At 45.0% G+C, this 19,528-nt stretch overlaps 1 protein-coding gene across 1 annotated transcript in view; it reads right to left on the bottom strand.

The window, feature by feature from the left end:
- Positions 1-19,528, bottom strand: part of DGKI (diacylglycerol kinase iota) — a 423,254-nt gene that overhangs the window by 210,247 nt on the left and 193,479 nt on the right. The window contains exons 6-8 of the mRNA XM_036246751.1: positions 15,086-15,151; positions 5,389-5,460; positions 885-1,001 (exon numbers count right to left, since the gene is read on the bottom strand). Coding sequence (XP_036102644.1) covers positions 885-1,001; positions 5,389-5,460; positions 15,086-15,151 — 255 coding nt within the window. The remainder of the gene's footprint in view (positions 1-884; positions 1,002-5,388; positions 5,461-15,085; positions 15,152-19,528) is intronic.

Raw genomic sequence — 19,528 nt, forward strand, 5'->3', positions numbered from 1 at the left:
ATACACACAAAACAAAACGGTGTCCCCGATCCAACAGGTTTTAAATAAAAAACGGAGTCAACGAGAGCCAATTGCATAAAAATGTTGGAGACCCCATGAAAAAGGATTGCTACATCGTTTAAAACATTATATTCAGTAAGACGTCCTGAGGTACCTGCACCCTGAGGAGCTATAATCTCCTCCCTGTAGCATTAAAAGTCCGCCATCCCAGAACTTGGAGCTACCTGTCTAAGACGTACAGTACAAAGGTAGAAATGTTTCTATCAAAACGATGTCCTTATGAGAAACCACCAAGGTTTCCCAGAATCAAAGCAGAGACCCTCTGGGGCAGAAAGAACAACGAGGACTGAATGTAATATGAGACTGGGCAGGAAAAGCATCGTTCTCCTTCGCCTTAAGAGGGAAGCGTTGCACTCGAAGACGGGTGTATTTGGGGAGACAATGACCTCAATCTGCTATTCGGGCTGGAAGTGTTGGTGATCTCAACCAAACAAGGATGCCTGCACAGTGTACCCTCCTATTCACCCCGCAGGGGTGCCCAGGCAGGAAGAGAAGAGAGGTGTGCAAGAATCAGCTATACCCACCACTAGCACTGAAGGAACTCAGGAGGGCTCCCGGAGAGAGTATCCCTAGCACAAGAACGAAAGGAAACACTGCTGCTGCGGAACTCGGTTTTCTTTAGAAGAGGAGGCTGGTTCCATGAGAGAGCCCAATGCAATGAGGGGTGGGCCGATGGGATGAACCGGGGAAGCTGAGTATGGGACCACGGGGATGAATGAGCAGAGATCTTAGGAACCCAGAGACTAGTCAGGGGGAGAAAAGCAAGAAGCAGCAGTTACTGTTTCTCTGCGCTGGCCCAGCAGCACCAGGGTCCCGGCAGTTACCTGAGGTTTCTTCACCTTAATGATCCAGGTGGGTGGGACAATGACGGCAGCATGAGCCCCCAGGGAGCAGGGTTCCTCAATGTGATGCAGCATGAAGCAGGTCACCTTATTGTGAAACTGAAGAGGAAAACGGGCCAATCAACAATTCTGTGCGAAGGGCAACATGGCAGTGAGACGAAATAAATACGTGTGTGCATGCTCATGCATGCACATGCCAACATGCACACGCACGCATACCACATACACGACACGTGCTTCTCATCAACCAGCCCCAGGAGCTTAGAGACCAAATTTAGAACTCATTTCACTTTACAGACCAATAACAAGAAATTGATCTTATTGGACAGGTCAGCTAAATCTTTATAACCTTGTTTTTGTTTTTTAGTACCTCATTTTTATTTTATTTTTTTAAATTTTTATTGAATGTATTGGTGTGTCATTAGTTAATAAAATTATTTAGGTATCAGGTGTACAATTCTACAATACATCATCTGCATACTGTATTGTGTTTACCACCCAAAATCAAGTCTCTTTCCATCACTATTTATCCCCCCTTCACCCTCTTCTTCCTCCCGCCACCCCCTTTCCTCTGGTAATCACCATACTGTTGTCTGTGTCTATGCGTTTTTTCTTAATAGGATATTTAGCTAACGATGTTAGAGTCTTCGATGGAAGATGGCCACATACCAAACCTGCCAAGCTCAGGGGAAGCCAGTATGGTGGGCTCTACAAAGTCAGAGACTGAAAGTAACCACACAGGACGTTCTGAACAGAGAAATTCCTAACTAAAAGCAGGTCATGGTGAGTAGTCACGTCCTAGGCCTGCAGCTTCCTTGACAAAGGACAGTCTTGACCTAAGTGAGTCTGTCTACTGTCTTTCTGCACCTATGATGACATACCTTTGAAACGTCAGAGTAATCCCCTTTTGCAGACCCCTCAGGGCACATCCACCACAAGAGACCACAGAACCCCTCACTGTTATCTTGTTGTCCACGCACCATCTCTAGGTGCAATAAATGTTCATTATTACCTCTCCTGTGCCCACCAATGTAAAAGAAGAGTGTGTTTCTCTATTTTGCCTTTTTATCTAATCGCAGAGATTTCCCTGCTTTGCTTTCTCCCGCCCCCTTACTCTACCACCATGGCATTTCATGGACCCCTCCTTTGGTCTGTCTTTGATTCTAATGTATAAAATAAGCTGTAAAACTGCCCCCCTCTGAAGCATTTTCTCAACCTGTTGAGATTTTGCTTCTCGGCAATCGTCATCAGTTTGGCTCAAACTCACAAGAAGTCTCTGCAGCAGCGGTTCTCAACCTGTGGGTCGTGATCCCTTTGGGGGTCGAACGACCCTTTCACAGGGGTCGCCTAAGACCATCGGAAAATACATATTTCCAACGGCGATTCATAACAGTGGCAAAATTACAGTTATGAAGTAGCAACGAAAATAATTGTATGGCTGGGGGTCACCACAACATGAGGAACTGTATTAAAGGGTCGCGACATCAGGAAGGTTGAGAACCGCTGCTCTATGGGTTTGAATGTTTCCTACATCGAAAGAGGGTTCTATCAATCCTAACTTTGCACCTGACTTGGTTTCACCGGACTTATATTGGTCACAGACTTGGTTAATTTGGGATCATGTTGGAAAGGACATGAAGATGGGCAGAGAGGCGGTGCCTCCCATCTGCCTCTCCTTGTTCTACCCAGAGATGTAAATCCTTCCCAGGCCGTCTTCCAATTTAAGGGACCCAGGGAAGAAGCAAGGCGCCTCTCCTAGAGAGCTGTTAGTCCAAGAGGGGATAAAGCACAGAGAGATTGCTTCTGCGAGGTTGTGAGGGCTGCTAACAGACAGAATGGTCCTATTACCCTTGGCTCTTGTAAGTGCTTTTTGTTTTTGACAGGAAGAAAGTAAATGTAGACTAATGATCATAACAATACCTCAGGGGCTGAACTATCCCTAAATGGATTGCGTGACCTTAGACCAATCACATTTTAATCATCTTTTGTGTGGCTGTAAAGGGATCGTGATGTGTGGTGACATCTGTTTTCTAATAAACATCAAATCTCATTACACAATAATTGCGAGCCTTCAAGTTTTCATCACAGTGATTTTTTAAAATTTAACATCAGTTTCTACTTGGATCACATTTAATGTGACCACATAATTTATCATCTTCACTGGAACAATTTTAAGAGTGAAAGGGAGTACTGTTAATAATTATGTCGGAGCAGAAGACGTGAATCAGGACTGTCTCAAGGAAACTGGCAAATATGGCCATGCCCGTTACATCCATCAGGGAGGTTTCATCTGCATTTCTGCAAATCTTCAAGATCTGGCGTGATCCAGCGGCTAACTGCTAACTCAGTTAATTAAGTATGAAATGCAACTTCATAATTCCCCCGACCGCCAGTGACTTCTGATCTGTAAACATTTTGATCTACCAGAGAAATGTTATTTGAATATCCTCTTTAAAAGGTGATTTTCTCGTGGGATGCTAATAGCGAAAGAACACATGATGGTGTGAGAGAAATGCGTGGAAAAATCTCCCTCCTTTCTACTGAGTTTTGCTGTGACCCTAAAACTACTCTGAATAATAAAGTTTATTCATTTAAACAATTAAAGAAATTTGAAATAAATGTTTAAAAAAACAAAAGAAGCACGAATGGATGCTAAAATCAGCAGGCAAAAGTTTGAGGAGAAATATGATCTCAGCATCATCTCAAAGTATCTCCCTGAAATATGTATCAGTTGGAAAGGGATACCTGAAGATACAACAAATACCACCTTCATCAAGTGATCGAGGTTAATATAATCAGTAATAAAACATGGACATTATGTACCCTCGTGGAAGATACAGTGAGGACACCACGTCCCTTCTGTAATATCTCACCCAAAATAAAAATAAAGCAAACTCAGTTTGGGAGACATCCTACCTAATTACCAGTCAGTACTCATTAAAGGGGTCAAGGGCCTGAAAGACAGAAAGAATGAGGAAATGTCCCAAATCCCACAGCTCAATGTACTGTGGGAACCTTGATTAGATCCTGGGATATTAAAGAAAAACCGGTGAATGTTTTAAAAGTCTGCAGCTTAGGTAATAGTAATGTACCAATATTAATTTTCTGGTTTTATTAAAGAGCCATAGCTTGGCCAGTATGGCTCAGTGGACTGAGCATCATCCATGGACTGAGAGGTCCCGGTTCAATTCCTGGTCAGGGCACATGCCCAAGTTGCAGGCTCAACCCCCATTAGGGGGTGTGCTGGAGGCAGCCGATCAATGTTCTCTCTCATATTGATGTTTCTCTCTCTCCTTTCCTCTCTCTCTAAAAAAAATTAATAAAAACAATATTTAAAGTAGCTTCATAAATGCAAAACAGCCACAGACAGTACATTAATGGATAAGTATGGCTGTGTTCCAATCAAACTTTATTTACAAAAACAGGCTACAGTCAGAGTCAGGTTATAGCTCCATTCTGCCAGCCCATGATTAGAGTGTATACACATTGTCTGCTTACAAAAAGGACAGGTGCACAGGCAAACAAGTAAGAAAATGAACCATCTGGTTGGGGCAGAGGGGTTAAAAACAAAAAGGAGAGATTAGAAAAGAGAAAAAGTAAATTAAAAAATTACTATTGGATTCTGATGAACATGTATGTTCAAGTGTAAGGGAGAGTTACCTTTCAATGAGCATTCAGACAACTGTAACAACATTGAAATTTAAAGAACCCCAAACCACTGTTGTACTAACATAGCTTTGTCAACATGGTCCCCACATCAAAAACAGAAGAACCAAGATGCAGGGACTGCTATGTCAGAGGGTTATCTAATGTTGCAAGTTGCTTTCTTGCTAACCTAATGTTGCAACTTCCTACTACAGATCCTGAGTTGTCAACAATCTAGTGTAATCAGGACAAAAACAAATGTGTGTGTGTGTGTGTGTGTGAGTGTGTGTGTGTGAGAGTGTGTGTGAGTGCGTGTGTGTGTGTGTGTGTGTGTGAGTGTGTGAGAGTGTGTGTGACTGAGTGTGTGTGAGTATGTGTGTGTGAGTGTGCGAGTGTGAGTGTGTGTGTGACTGAGTGTGTGTGTGAGTGTGTGTGAGTGTGTGTGTGTGAGTGTGTGTGTGAGTGTGTGAGTGTGAGTGTGTGTGTGAGTGTGTGTGTGAGTGTGTGTGTGAGTGTGTGTATGTGTGTGTGTGGTCTAGGAATGAAAAGTGCTCGATTCTAGACTCGGAGTTAGCACCAGGGGAGAATTTTCCCGTCTCTGATGCCAGAATGCAATGTGTATAAACGAAGGAGTTCATTTGTGTCTATCGTTTCTCCCAGCTCACGTGTGCTATGTATAATTATACAGTTTTGATGTCTTTCTTCCTCCAACAACCCTATGTGAGGGCAACAGTGCATACACCGGCTGACCCTCCACTTACAGACCGGAACTCAAGCGATGACCTAAGTCTGTGTTGACAGAACATGAGCCCACTTTGTGTTATTTCATCCCCCGACTTACCGCCTGCTTGCACCAGGAGCAGCTGATCGCCACGATCTCTTTACTGTGGAAGGAGAATTTCTGCTGAAAGCCCTGGGTGTTAGGACAAGAGAGAGAAAATTGAAAACCACATCAATCTCATTATGCAGCTGCCCTCCCGGAGTCCAAGGAAGTGAATGGAGCCAGGCCTGACCCCAGCACTCAAGGGAACTGGGATAAAAATACCACGCCCAGCACATTCTCGGCCAAGCAAGTTTCCAGGTCCCGAATCCTCTGGACTGTTAGAGAGGAGGCACCAGGGCCTGCTTTACCGAGGAGGCACCAGGGCCTGCTTTACCGAGGAGGCACCAGGGCCTGCTTTACCGCTAAGGCCTCAAAGTCAGCCACACACACACATTCACCCCCCGCCCCCAACAGAATGTGGTTCTGATATGTTTTTATTAAAAGCAAAAGAAAAGCCACGATCGGTTCACATGGTTCCTTATGACAACGGTCATCTATTTCAGAAGTTCACACAACCTTAACATCTGAGACCCCACAAAGAGAGGAATTAAGGATCAGAGAGTTAGGACCCAGAAATCAGGCTCTGGAAGAAGTCCAGGGGTGCAGAAGGAAATCCCAAGACTTTCAGCCTCCCCTTGGGTAAGTCAGGACTCAAAACAAGCAGCTCTCCGTCTTCCTCTTCGCCAGCAAGCCGCGGTGAGATTAACGGAATGGCCAACACAATCCTCTTACATGAACAAATGGAATTACTTTCCCACCCGGAACAGAAGAGGTGTTTTTTGGCTGCTGCTGTCCCTGAATAATGACCAGAGAGAAGTGTGCATTCATGCTTACGGAGTGATTTTCGCCTTCCCAAGGCTCATCCATTCTCTCCACCTGTGACATCTAAGCCCAAAGAAATGAATTCAGAGCAACGACAAAACATTTTCAAAGAGGCCTTCTGTCAAGTGATCAGAAGAAAATGTGATGGGCAGGAAAGCTACTGAGGCTCTGGCCGAGGGTGTCTTGCTTAACGTCTACAGATAATTTCAAGTTGGAAAAAAACATCAATTTATACATTAAAAGAACTCCCATTCTAACCTTCAGGCCTTCCCCCTGCGCCTGGCCGCTAATGAACAGCTGTCCTAAGTTGTTGATTATTTTACGTGCACATGTATTATCTCGCCGGTGGAATCATAGCTCTTTTGAGAGAAGTCTCTGGAATGGTTCTTAAGTGGGTTCCCACAACTGAGCATGGCTCTTTGAACTTCATAGGCATGGCAGACACATCTTCTGATTAATTCACCAGTCACTGCGACTATTGTGATGCAGTTACCAACTTCACACTATCTAGACTTTAAACACCTAACTCGAACCACCTAGACATGTGCTTCCCTCCCAACACCCTCCTCCCCCCTCCCCAGACACTACAAACATGCTAGTATTTTCATTTAATTCAGTCTGCCCTATAGACATGCCGCATCGTTGGAAATCAATACTGTGGACTGTGGGCATGGTAGTAGCCGAAGCCACAGCTAGAGGTCTACTGAATGCTGCTGCCTCAAATGTATTGTTAAACAGCACCTTAAATGCTATTACCTGGCCACCACTTCATTGATTCATACACCAGATGGTCATATATCATGTTGATGCTGATAGAGAGGGGGCATTGGATCTTGCTATTGGCTGGGGGATCTTAACCCTTCGAATTTCTCCCTTCACCTGAAAATGGTAATTCTACTACAAACCTCTCTTACACCGCTAAGTAGTTGTGAGATTCAAATAGGGTAATTACTTGAAAAGTTCTTTATAACGCAGTATATATCAATGAAGGGGTATTTTTGTTGCTGAGACGAATCGACAGGAATGTCTCCCAGCACCTTGCTGACAACGTCCTCCAGTGGCTAATATGTGACTATCAATACTCTACTTGATGGTACAGAGGGAGAGAGTATTGGCCGCCCCTTCTACTGAGTACTGGCCTTCTGGCTCAGGGAGAAACAGATCAGTCCTGACGGCCAGGCTGATACCAGAAGCAAACACGGCCAGCCACAGCTGGGGTGCAGGGCAAGGCTGCAGAATTGTGGGGAGTCTCTTGGAGATCAACCTGGTGGTAATCAGCTCTGTGCTTTGTTTTGGACTCTGACTCTGGCTGAGTCACGGAGGCCATAGTTTGAGTTATTGTCTAACACAGAGACATGAATAGAACCATATAGGCCGTGTTCCCAAGGGCCACCAGCAATGGGGAGATTTTTGGCCAGGATCTCAACCCAGCAAAAGGGGCCAGATTCCAAATTACCCATTTTTAAATGCTGGCCCACATTTGATATTATGGTACTGACACATGCCCTCAGCGAATTTCAACTGACTCTGGTCTTTAAGGGCTACGTATTTTGCTCATCACTACCAAAGAGGAATATAGGGATGTGAGGTCAGATGCTTTGGATCCAACTGACTTCAGAATTATAAATGCCAAGAACCTAGAGGGATAAAGTCATGTGTGTTGTTTTTTGGGGGGGATAGGGGAGGGTTTTTTTAAGTCAAATGGAGCTCTTGAAATAACGTTTAAACAACATTTATTCTTAGAAGGTAAAGCTTCATTGCCTCTTTCTTCTGCAATCTAGAGCATATACCAAATGGCTCTCCTTCGAAGCTCTGGCTGAAACCAGGCTTTTTATTGCTAATGTGTTTCACTGGGGTTTGGAGAGGGAATCTCCTGATCATAACCTGACTCCCTGTGTGATTTCATTTCATTTAACAAAAAAAACTCAAAACAACAACATAAATACACCTCTCCATGTTCGCTCACACGTTCAAAGCTCACAGAGAATTACAAAGGACAAACCAAAGGGAATTATAAAATAAGACTAACTCAGTATTTATTTATCTTAAAACAGAGAACTTCAAGAATTTTTGCTCAAATAGTCCACAATTAAAAAATATATATATATATATACTTGTGCACATTTTATTTTTAATATCTAACATGTTTATCCTAAGTTCACATCAGATGCAAAATCCATTATTTCTAGTAAAACAAAATTGAAGCTTTAACGTAAAACTGTTAGACCACTCTTGTAAACTTACCCAATGGAATATAAACACCACAGCAATTTGACACTCACTGAAATAAAAGGGACTTTTTCAGACCAGATCAGACCTTTGCCAGATCTCAAACCAGTCGAGGTATTTCAGTGCAACGGACTTGAACCAGCTGAAACCGACCAACCATGACGCCTGCGCATCTCACCGCCGAAGCTGATAAATAAGACCTTGGCGTGACTCAGGCGCAGACTCACACCAACCCGACTGAAAACTTCCTGCCTCATCGAAAACGGCACCCACTTTGACCAACTATCTACAGACTGATGGACTAATTCCGTTCTACCCAGAATCAGCGAAGGGTTCACCCTTCACTCTTTAATGAGCAAAGCCACCACGAACCAATCTCTCTCCCAGCCCATCCAAGGACTGACATTTTCCCTCTGACAAACTCTTCAGTCCAGTTTTCCACTGATACGTGTGTTCCTACCTGGCACTGGGAATCGCTGTATGTTCTATAATATGTATGTTCTATAAGGCTAGTTCTATAATATGTCTAGCACTTAGTTCTATCACAGTGTAAAAATGGTAGCATTAATATTTTAGTTTGTGCAAGATGAGGATGTATTTACTCATAAAAATCTAATCGACCTGAACTTTGTGTCAAGGGACGAGCAAGCACAGGAAAGAGTCACCATGTGGCGAGTCACCATCTTCGGCCCAGTCACTAGGTGGAGGTACAGTTGTTATTTGACAGTGGAGGCAGGGAGAATATATCTGGCACCAATTCTCCACGGGGGCGCCTTTCTAATTCTTTGAAAAATGTTGGTGATAAATGGACAATTGCAGCAGCCAAGATCAGAAGATCAGACTGCTCAAAGGTAAGGGTCTTTGTCACCCCACCGCTAGACAGTGAATGTCTGTGTCCCCTCATCATTCATATGTTGACACCTGAGGCCCGATTTAAGAGGTTATTAGGTCATGAGGGTGGCGCCCTCAGGAAGAGGAACAGTGTCCTTATAAACGAGGATCTTAGACGCCCCATCCCCCTCCGCCATGTGAGGCACAGGGAGATCACTGTCTGTGAATACGAAGCAGGCTCTCACCAGACACCAATGCCGCAGGCATCTCGGGCTCAGATTCCCAGCCTCCGGACTGTGAGGAATAAATTTCTGTTGTTGAACTACCCAGTCTATGGTATTCTGTAACAGCAGCCCAAACAGACTGTGACAGTCCCCTGGACCAGAAATGTTAGTTCAGATGAATACAGAATGGGTGGTGCATGGGAAATGCTCAACTCACTGAGCCGCACCAGCCAAGTGACACCTTTCCATTTTCAGGAGTTGCCCCAAGACCAGAAGAGTCACTTTGGCCAAGGACAGCCCACCTCCAGTGCTGGGTCAAGGCCAGGCAACTCTGAGGCCATGAGGCGCCGTGTGGGATTGGCTGAGGCCGTGTCGTGGTGGCACTGTAGTTCGACTCCTCTCTCGGCACAGTCCTAGCAACTTGGCATTTCTGAAGAAAGAGCAAAGGGGACCAGAGTGTCCGAAGTACCACGTTAGCAGCCACTACGGGAACTCCGACCATGCCAAGGCCAGGGAGCGGCGGCAGCAGCAGAACACCTCTACAGGTGAGACCTGAGTGACAGCCACCTGGAGACTGCCACAAGGAGCCCTGGTTCTGAGCCCACCGCCCCTTGTCCCTTTCCTAAAATGCTTATTTAATTAAATGTGTCAGGGTGGCACTGGTTAATAACATGACATAGCTTCGGGCGTACAATTCTAGAATACGTTATCTGTATATTGCATTGTGCGCTCACCACTCAGTCTAGTCTCCTTCATTACCCTCTCTGTCCTCCCCACCCCCTTTCCTCCGGTAGCCATCATACTGCATGACTGACATACAGAAAGTTGTACATGTTTAATAAACACAACTGCATGCGTTTGGAGACAAATATAAACTTGGGAAACCCTCACCACAATCTATGCCATAACATATCTATCACCTCTAATGTCCCCTCCCACTCTATTATTTTTTGTGTGATAGTACACTTAATGTACTATCTCCTCTTTCAGCAAAATTGTAGGTCTACAATATAATTGTTGGCTACAGGGATCACGTGGTACAGTGAACCTCTAGGATTCGACTGTCTTGCATAACTGAAACTCTGTGCCCTTGGACTAATACCTCTCCACGTCCACCCCGCAGATGAATCCGGAGGACCTTACGCTAAGTGAGCTACATCAGACACAGAAGGGCCCACAATACATGATGCCACTACTATGAGGAATCTAAAATAGTCCCACTCATAGAAGCGGAGAGTGGGGAGGTGGCTGCCCTTGTCCCGTGTTGATACTCAGTCAAGGACAGAAAGGAAAACCGGGCTTCCAGCTGCTGTGCAGGGGGCTCCCCAGAGAGGCCTGACTTCCTGTCCTCGCTGTGTCGCCCTCTCTACATCCTCACGGGTCCTCCCAAGGCTGACGGCAGAAGATTCCCGTTTCACATGAACGCACAGACAGGCAAATAACCAAACCCATCTCCTCAGTGCATGGAGCCTCACCCTCCAACATCCATTTCTCGTCCCTGGCTGTGCAGCGTCTCTTGACAGCTGACCTCCAGGGCACATACGTTTTCAGATCAAGAGCAGCCAGTGTTTTCAACTGATAACAAAACATCTCCAAAGCCACAGATGAGTATTTCCTTTACTTTTAGACTCTAGAATCCCTATTCACATAATCTATAATCACTATTCATATCTCAACTGTACCCCATGGACTGCTTTTAATCATTCTGACATTACAAAAATGCTAGTAAGTATACTTCCTTGAGATGGTGTATATTTTGAATACTGCACTATCAGTCCATTTTTAATTCGTTTTCGGCAATATTCAGGACAAGAAAGAGTCATTTTGACATTAATTGATGCTACGTGCTGTTTAATTTACTTAATGACACATGGAAGTACGTGTGATCTATGGACAAGTACTTCATAACGATGTAGCGTGTTTGGGTAGGAACCCAGAGGGCATCAGACATGCGGACTAAAGTTTAACTGTGTGTGTTGCATTAAAAACTGCTTTCAAGAGTTACTGTCTAACTTTCAAAAAACAGGCTCATTTATTTTTACAACTCTTATGTATGTTTTTAAATGGAGAAACAAAAGATACGTTTTCAAATAGTGGTTTACAAGCCTATTTCTACAGTTACCCTAGTGTTGGGTTTGCATGCTTGGCTCCTTCAAAACTAAAAGGCCAAATTAGCTATGATCATGACAGTATTTTTCCTTTGCCTACTGATTTTTAAATGACTAAGAACAACTGGGTGTTGAAAACAAGTTGGACTGAACGAGTGTACGATCTGCTGAAGGTCGCTAAGGGACATTTGCAGAATGAGCTGGCGTCCTGCCGCTCCCCATTGGAGACAGCTTCACATTAAGCGGCATGTACATGTAAGTGGCTAGACCAGTGCCACTGCCCCTCCTGATGTGCTCTCCGTCTTTCCCTGCCCCACATCCTATTCTAAAGTGACTATGGATCGTCTCGAAGTGTCCCTTGTGATCTGGCTTCCACTGGCTTTGACCACTAGACAGTGGAGGTAACTGAAGCTGGAATACCCTTTCCCCAGCTGGTAGGTCCCCTCAGCTGGCCAAGTCTCACACTCCTGTGGAAGGTTCTCTCCATCTCCTGGGCTCCTAGACCGGACGTGACATGGCCACCGCTGTTACACGCCCACGAGTTCTTCACTGTGCCTCGGGGTTTCTCTACACTCTGCTCACACACTATAAATATTCCCCCTACACACTCATCAAATGACATAATTGGAGTGTGAGTGTGCCCTTTCTTTTCTGCCTGGACCCCGACTCTTACGTAACATAGGGCTATGAATGAAAATAACGTAAAACCACGTAAGGGTCACCAACGCGGCAGCCCGTGAGTCGGCAAATGTCGAAGCACCTGCACAACGGAATCACGGGGTCTCTCGTCAGATATCCATCAAAGGCCACACCCACGCAGCCAAACTCATCCAAGGCTCAAGAGAAAAATCAGTGCAAATATTTGCCAATTTTAAAAGTAAACACTGAAACCCCAAATATTCTTTAACCACAAACACTCTCTAACTACCTCAAAAGTTGGCAAGCCACCAGCTGGAAAACAGTTTTGCTAAGTAAAATGATTATTTTTCACCCAATGGGTAAATAGTGGAATAATGTGTGTGTGTCTGTGTGTCTGTGTGTGTGAGTCTGTGTGTGTACAATGGTTCAAAAATCTCTGGATATATAAGAATATACAACTCTGCCGATGAAAATTACGCACAGCACCAAAGTTGGAAATGCATTTTCGATCACTTCATCTGTAAATGGAAGTAGAAACCAGGATCCAAAGATGGGTTACTGACTATCCACCAAGGAGATGCAGGTCTAAGAAACCCTTCGCCATAACTGCTCGAGTCTCTGGGAGCTCAGGAGCAGTTGTAGTACACACACAGGAGATAAATACAGTCGTACTCAATTACGGGAACATTTTGTGAGGAGCCGGGACCGCTGACTTCCCCACAGAGAGCTGGGAGCCCTCCAAGAGGTGGCCCGAGGACACTGGGCAGGACAGGAGATGCGGTCATAGCAACTCAGGGCCCAGGGAGCCCGGTTCTCCCCACTCAGCTGACCATGCCGACTGCGGACCAAGCCAGAAAGAGAGTGGAACATGACACCAGGGAATACTCATCGCAAAATATGATGTTTATTGATTTTCCTGTAATAGCATTCCTCCGACCCTATTACAGCCTGAAATCTGCTGAGGTGGTGCCAGGTACGGTGCCAGGTACGGTACTAGGCTGTCCAGAGAAGATACTTTTCCAAAGTGAAGAACCGGGTCACCCGGGTCCTTCCTACCCTTCACATCTCCTATCTCAAAATTGGCTGCGCCTATCTGTGTCTCCTCTCTTTTACACACACACACTATAGCGTGGGAAAGTTGTAGATAGTCTACAATCCACTAGGTAAGAGTCAACCCCCAAGCCCCAAGGCCACACCAGAAAGGAAAGGGGCACACGGAACCCAGGAAGGAAGGTGGCATGAGAGTGGACGGCTGACCTTTCTCACAGGCAGTAGAACGGCTGGTAAGGATCCTTCTACTCCCCCTTCCTCATCCCCCTTTTAGCTCCTCAACCTCCCAACCTAATTCACCTGCCTCTTTACAGGCTAAAAGGAACCAGCTGAGAGTCCCTGGGTTAAACTGGAGAAGAGAATACGAGCAATAACGGAGGACCAGGAGGGTAAGGTGGGTAGCCTTCCCAAGTAGAGCTTGGTAACCAATGGCTACAGCATCGTATTTTCGTTGAAGACACTGTGCCAACAGCAAAATTAAAACTTTTTCCAAGTCTTACTCACTCTCAACACTCCTATCTCAGGCAGCCAGCAGTTCCTTCTGTCGCTCTCTTGTCAAAAATGCCATACTAGCCCAGTTGGTGTGGCTCAGTGGATGGAGTGAGGTCCCATGGACTGAGAGGTCCTGGTTCGATTCCCGGTCAGGGCACATGCCTGGGTTGCGATCCCCAGTAGGGGGCGTGCAAGAGGTTGCCAATCGATGTTTCTCTCTCACATCAATGTTTCTATCTCTCTCTCTCTCACTAAAAAAATCAATAAAAAGATATATATTTTTTTTTAAATACCATCTGGTCAGCTTACTGTACTGCTTGGCCCAAAGGGGCCACATGAATAAAGAAACAAGTTGGGAATCCTTCACTGATGAAGAATCCATTCTCTCAGATATTGCTCTCTACCAAATCCAAGCTGAGTCCAGCATACTACTGATGCCATTTGGGAGAGAAAAATAATCTCTGTAGTGTGATTCACCCACAAGTTTAACCTTCCCCGGGGGGCCTTCCTAAAATGGATCTTTGTACATGGGAAAAAACCCATCCCCCAGATCTGTTGGGGTCAATAGCATGTAGAATCCATGGCGTTCCGTAGCATGCCAGCCACGCTCAGAGAGACAGCAGACATAAACCACCCATAGGAGAAGGGCATGCTTCCGGGACCTGGGTGATACCCTAACACAGGCCTTGATCTGTGCTGTGCTTCCGCTCAGCCACAATGACATATCAACCAAATTAGTGTCATTCAAGAACCCGTGGCTTTTCTGTTGCTGAGCAAAGAAGTGTAGTGGCCAGAAGTCCTCAGAGAGGGTTTCAGCAGAATGGCAAGTGTTTTCGAAATGATCAACAATGAAATCCACCACTAGAGTGTATCCATCTCTCATAGAATGTGCTAATTCCTTGCCCAGCCAGTGTGGCTCAGTGGTTGAGCGTCGACCCATGCACCAAGAGGTTGCCAGTTCGATTCCTGGTCAGAGCACATGCCCAGGTTGTGGGCCAAATCCCCAGTGGGGGCATGCAGGAGGCGGCCAATCAATGTTCTCTCTCATCGATGTTTCTCTCTCTCTCCCTCTCCCTTCCTCTCTAAAATCAATAAAGAAAAAATAAAATAAAATATAAAATAAAATAAATGTGCTCATTCCTCATGTTGAGATCTCTGCCTCTTACAGGGAGTTCTAGAGCAACTAGAACACCTCTTCAGGAAAGGGGACTTGGAGAAACAGGGCTTTCGGAAAGGAGGCGACGTACTGAGCACATCTATCCCGGGAGCTTGCAGAGGTCTGAGGAGCCTCCCGAGACGGCGTGGGTGCTGGGCCCTTACCTTACCACACTGCTTACACTTCCCCTCCTGCCGACGCCTGTGCACCCAGTGGTGACGCACAAAATTCTGCAGAAAGACAAAAGAAAATGAATCTGTTGAAATTTGCAGAACCCCATATACATGCTTTGTTGTTTGTCTTAAAAATATAGATTTCTGTAAACCATCAGCTAAGACCACATTAACACAAAAACAAGTGTGTGTGATTTGTGTAGCAATGAACACGAATCCACTCAGAAACATGGAGCCAACTGTGCAGCCCACAGTGTTCATCGTGTCCGTCCTGCACGTCTTCCAGTGACAAAGGGCCACCACGGAATGCTGTCCCTCTCTCCTCCCAGTAAAACCCTGTGCGGTCACGAGCATGCCCCCAGACCTTGAGCTGGAAGGTAACTGAGGCAGGCCCAAGAAACATCTGCAGAGAGGGGAAAAGACGAAGGAGAGAAGCAAAACCAAGAATGTCCAATGTTTTTACACAAATGTGTATTTAATGCTTCTTTATACGCCAGGCAGGTACCCTGCTCACGATGGGAACTAGAAAGCACTTACAATAATCCCATTCTCAGACAGAAGCAGCCCTCCTGACTCAGGACATCGATGGTGAGCATCTGTTAGCAATGAAAGTGAAGGAAGAGAAAAGCTGAAGGAAAGAGATGACAGAACAAGAGATGCGGCACGTTGTGGCGTTTTTGCAGTGACCTTGAGATCCAGCTGTCCTTGGGGCTCTGAACTAGATCAGCTTTCTGGGTCTATTCTTGTCTTGGGCTGTAGGACACATGGAAAGTCCCTTCCCTCCCAGGTGGACAACCACCCCTGGGCAGAGAGGTCAAGGAGCATCATCACCACTGCTCTTGGGATACATCATCAGGCCTAATTAGCGATGTGGTTAAACCCTAAGAACTTACATAGTAATTCACTCCCCTTAGGCTAATACGCTTGAAATACATGCTAATGACTTTCTCCTGCCCTTTTCTGAGAAAACATATCCACCTGAGATTAACATGTCTATTGATTGCCAGGCCACAATCTAAGCTTTCCCCTTTAGAAAGCCTTCTAACGCAGATTCGGTCATTCAGCACACCCTAAGTACCCACTCCCTGCCAAGCATCGGGGTACACAACAGAGGAACCCAGAAGAGATCGGGGTTGAGGAAACACCAAGGCATAAAATTCAGAGTGACAAAAAGACCCCTAAAAGCATTAGCCTTATCAATTCCAAAACGCCACCTCTATTTCTCGACATAATGTCAAATCAATTTAAATTAAAACTAAACAAAAGATTCTGGAGGAGTAATGGTCTTTTAACTATAATAAGAAATTAAGAAGCATCATGTTCCCACTAATTAGTCTAATTTTTGTCTTGCATTTCCCATAGCAGTTTAATGAAACACAAAACATAATTCATATATAATTCATATATATGTGTGTGTGTGTGCATATGTGTGTGTGTGTATATATATACATATATATATATTCTCAGAAAGAAGCTAATAATAATAGCTAACATTTGTTGAGAACTGTGTGCCAAGTACTTTTAAAAATATTTCACATATGATCATTCTTTTTGTTTTCAAGAAGATAGCAGAGAAGTGTTGTTTAGTTTGTAGGTACCAGTAAAATCTTACGAGCTGCTAAAATACTGAACTCTCTCTCTACGGGGAGGTAGCCTGTAATTTAGTCCCTAGAATCCCGCAGCTCCTCACTGCGTAGCACCCTGACCCCCACCCCCTCAACACTGCAGACCTTTTCTATTTCCTCCTTATTAAGCCGCTACAATGTTAATGATCTGTGCAGCGGGTCTCCAGAATTCAACCCTAATGAGCTCTCTTTCGAAAACAAATCGTGTTGCCCGAGCCACGCCATCAGGTTGCCCCAGCAAACTGGGAAGTCCGGGCTGTGGCCAGCGAGGCTATCCGTGCAGCTTAAACATCCATACAGACAACTCTGGGTCCCAAGGCTTACAGGACAGTGGCAGCAAGTCCAGGAACCTGTCCCGTGACCAGGGTCCACCTGTCCAGGGTCCACAGCCTCAATGTGGTGCAAACACTCCACTGGGGATGAAAGGACTGGACTCACCACCTCTGCTCCGTGGGTGACACAGACCTCAGCCGTCGCCTCTGTAAGCGGGAACCTGAGCCTCCTGCCTGTGTGCGGGTCGAGGCTGGGGAGACACGGGCAACCGCCAATTGCTCCGCATCCCAATTCACATTCTTGCAGGGCACACTGCCAGAGGGTTGCGCCTGAATTATCACGATCATCCTCATCTTGCAGGTGAGAAAACTAGAGCATAGAGCAATTAAAATGTAAGGGTTGGGGCAAGGATCCAATACCAGGCAGGCTGGCCCCAGAGCCCATGCTCTGAACACTGTCACTTGTCTGTGCCCGGCCCCGAATGATCGGGTACAAGCTCCTTCAGTAAACGACTTCAATGACATGCAGTCGTAGAAATATTGAATATATTAAAATGTCAGACAGTATTACAAGGAATATAAAAGTGTATTCTAATCACTGTTTGTTTAGCAGAAACTAGGGAGAATGAACAATATCATTGATGGTAAGAGAACGTCTCTGCTTGTTGAGATTATGAATCACCTATCAGCTGAAGGAGGAAAACGTTGGAAGAATTTGACAATTACCCGTGTGAAATCATAGCTAACTCATGGGAACATTTAGCTGGTGAGAGCTCCGAGCAAAAGATTAAACCAACAAGTTCCACAAATCAACACTTATTTGCAAGTTAGAAGACTGACTTATCGGTGTGGCAATATGTATTGTTTGGTAAGCAGATATATAATCCATGTACTTTAGCTTATTTAGGGGATAAAAGAGAACATTTTTAAATTATTGAAATAATATATATAACTGCAAGTTGTTAAATATTTGTAATGTCATCCTTCCTAGGAAATAGGTAGAAAACTAAAAGAAAAGGCGAAGACAATGAGATAAACAAAAGCACTGAAGGAGACAATACCGGTTATTACACTAAATGTACAGTATAACATACCATCTATGCTAAAGAAGAAACTGAGGCCCGGCCAGTGTGGCTCCGTGGTTGAGCGCCGACCCCATGCACCAAGAGGTCGCTGGTTCAATTCCCGGTCAGGGCACATGCCCAGGTTGTGGGCACAATCCTCAGTGGGGGCATGCAGGACACAGCCAGTCTATGTTCTGTCTCATCAATGTTTCTCTCTCTCTCTCCCTCTCCCGTCCTCTCTCTCTCAAATCAATAAAGAAAAAGTAAAAATAAAATAAAGAAGAAACTGAGTAACTGCCCCCATCTGTAACTCTACCGTTTGAGATGTCAAAATCCTTCTACTCAGAGGTCTTCTTAGGCCTAAAATCAATTCCTTTTACCACCGATTAAACATTGGGCAAAGTAAACATCCAACAAATGTTTTGAACTGAATGGAATTCTCAACCTAATTTCTTTGGCAATTAAATCATGTAATTATCATTTTGAAAGGTCACCAATCGCCTTTATCAAAAAAAAAAAAAAAATTCTAGAGAATCACTGCTGCTTTCTAATTCTTATTTCCCTAGAACTTTAATTTTTCACACTACTCCTTTTTGACAATTATTTATATCTCCTAAATTACTGAACTGGAATTAGACTCAGGATCCTTGCATTGCAAAGAGACAGACCGCTATGACCATAGCAAAGGAAGACTTCTGACGCCATAACCTCTTTCAATCATTCATCGATAATCTCTGAATTATTCATATACTCTCTTTAAATTCTGGATAAAGAAAGGGCTATTACTTACGGGTGTTAAAATCTCAGTGACACAGTGTTTCAGGGTTTATATTCAGTATTGTTAGGGGAAATGCGTAACACAATTGCTCAGTTATTTTCAAACAGCCAGTTCGATTCATAATATTATTCACAGAGCACTTGGAAGGATCTTACAATTATAACCCATTCTATGCAGCTTATGTCTAAGAAAACTGAGGTCCACAAAAATGCCACTTAGAGGTGTCCAACCAAAACTCATGAAAAACTTTCCATGTCAGACACTCCATAAACTCAGGGTACAGTGATTATCGATCCCTGCTCTGGATCCTGGCCCTGGATCCCGGTCCCGGATCCCTGCTCTGGATCCCAGTCCCAGATCCCTGCTCTGGATCCTGGCCCTGGATCCCGGTCCCGGATCCCTGCTCTGGATCCCAGTCCCAGATCCCTGCTCTGGATCCCAGTCCCAGATCCCTGCTCTGGATCCCAGTCCCGGATCCCTGCTCTGGATCCCAGTCCCAGATCCCTGCTCTGGATCCTGGCCCTGGATCCCAGGCCTGGATCCCTTCCCTGGACCCTGCTCTAGAGACACCAGAGTACAAAAGAAGCAGAGGTGTCATTTGAACCCAGGTCAGACAAATTCTAAAGTGACTATCCTTTCATTTGCATTCAGTAAACTACCTAAGGTCTCTTAATTAAAAACCTCAAATGGGTTTT

The sequence above is a fragment of the Molossus molossus genome, unplaced genomic scaffold, assembly GCF_014108415.1.
Source record: "Molossus molossus isolate mMolMol1 unplaced genomic scaffold, mMolMol1.p scaffold_m16_p_7, whole genome shotgun sequence".
Classification (NCBI taxonomy): Eukaryota; Metazoa; Chordata; class Mammalia; order Chiroptera; family Molossidae; genus Molossus; species Molossus molossus.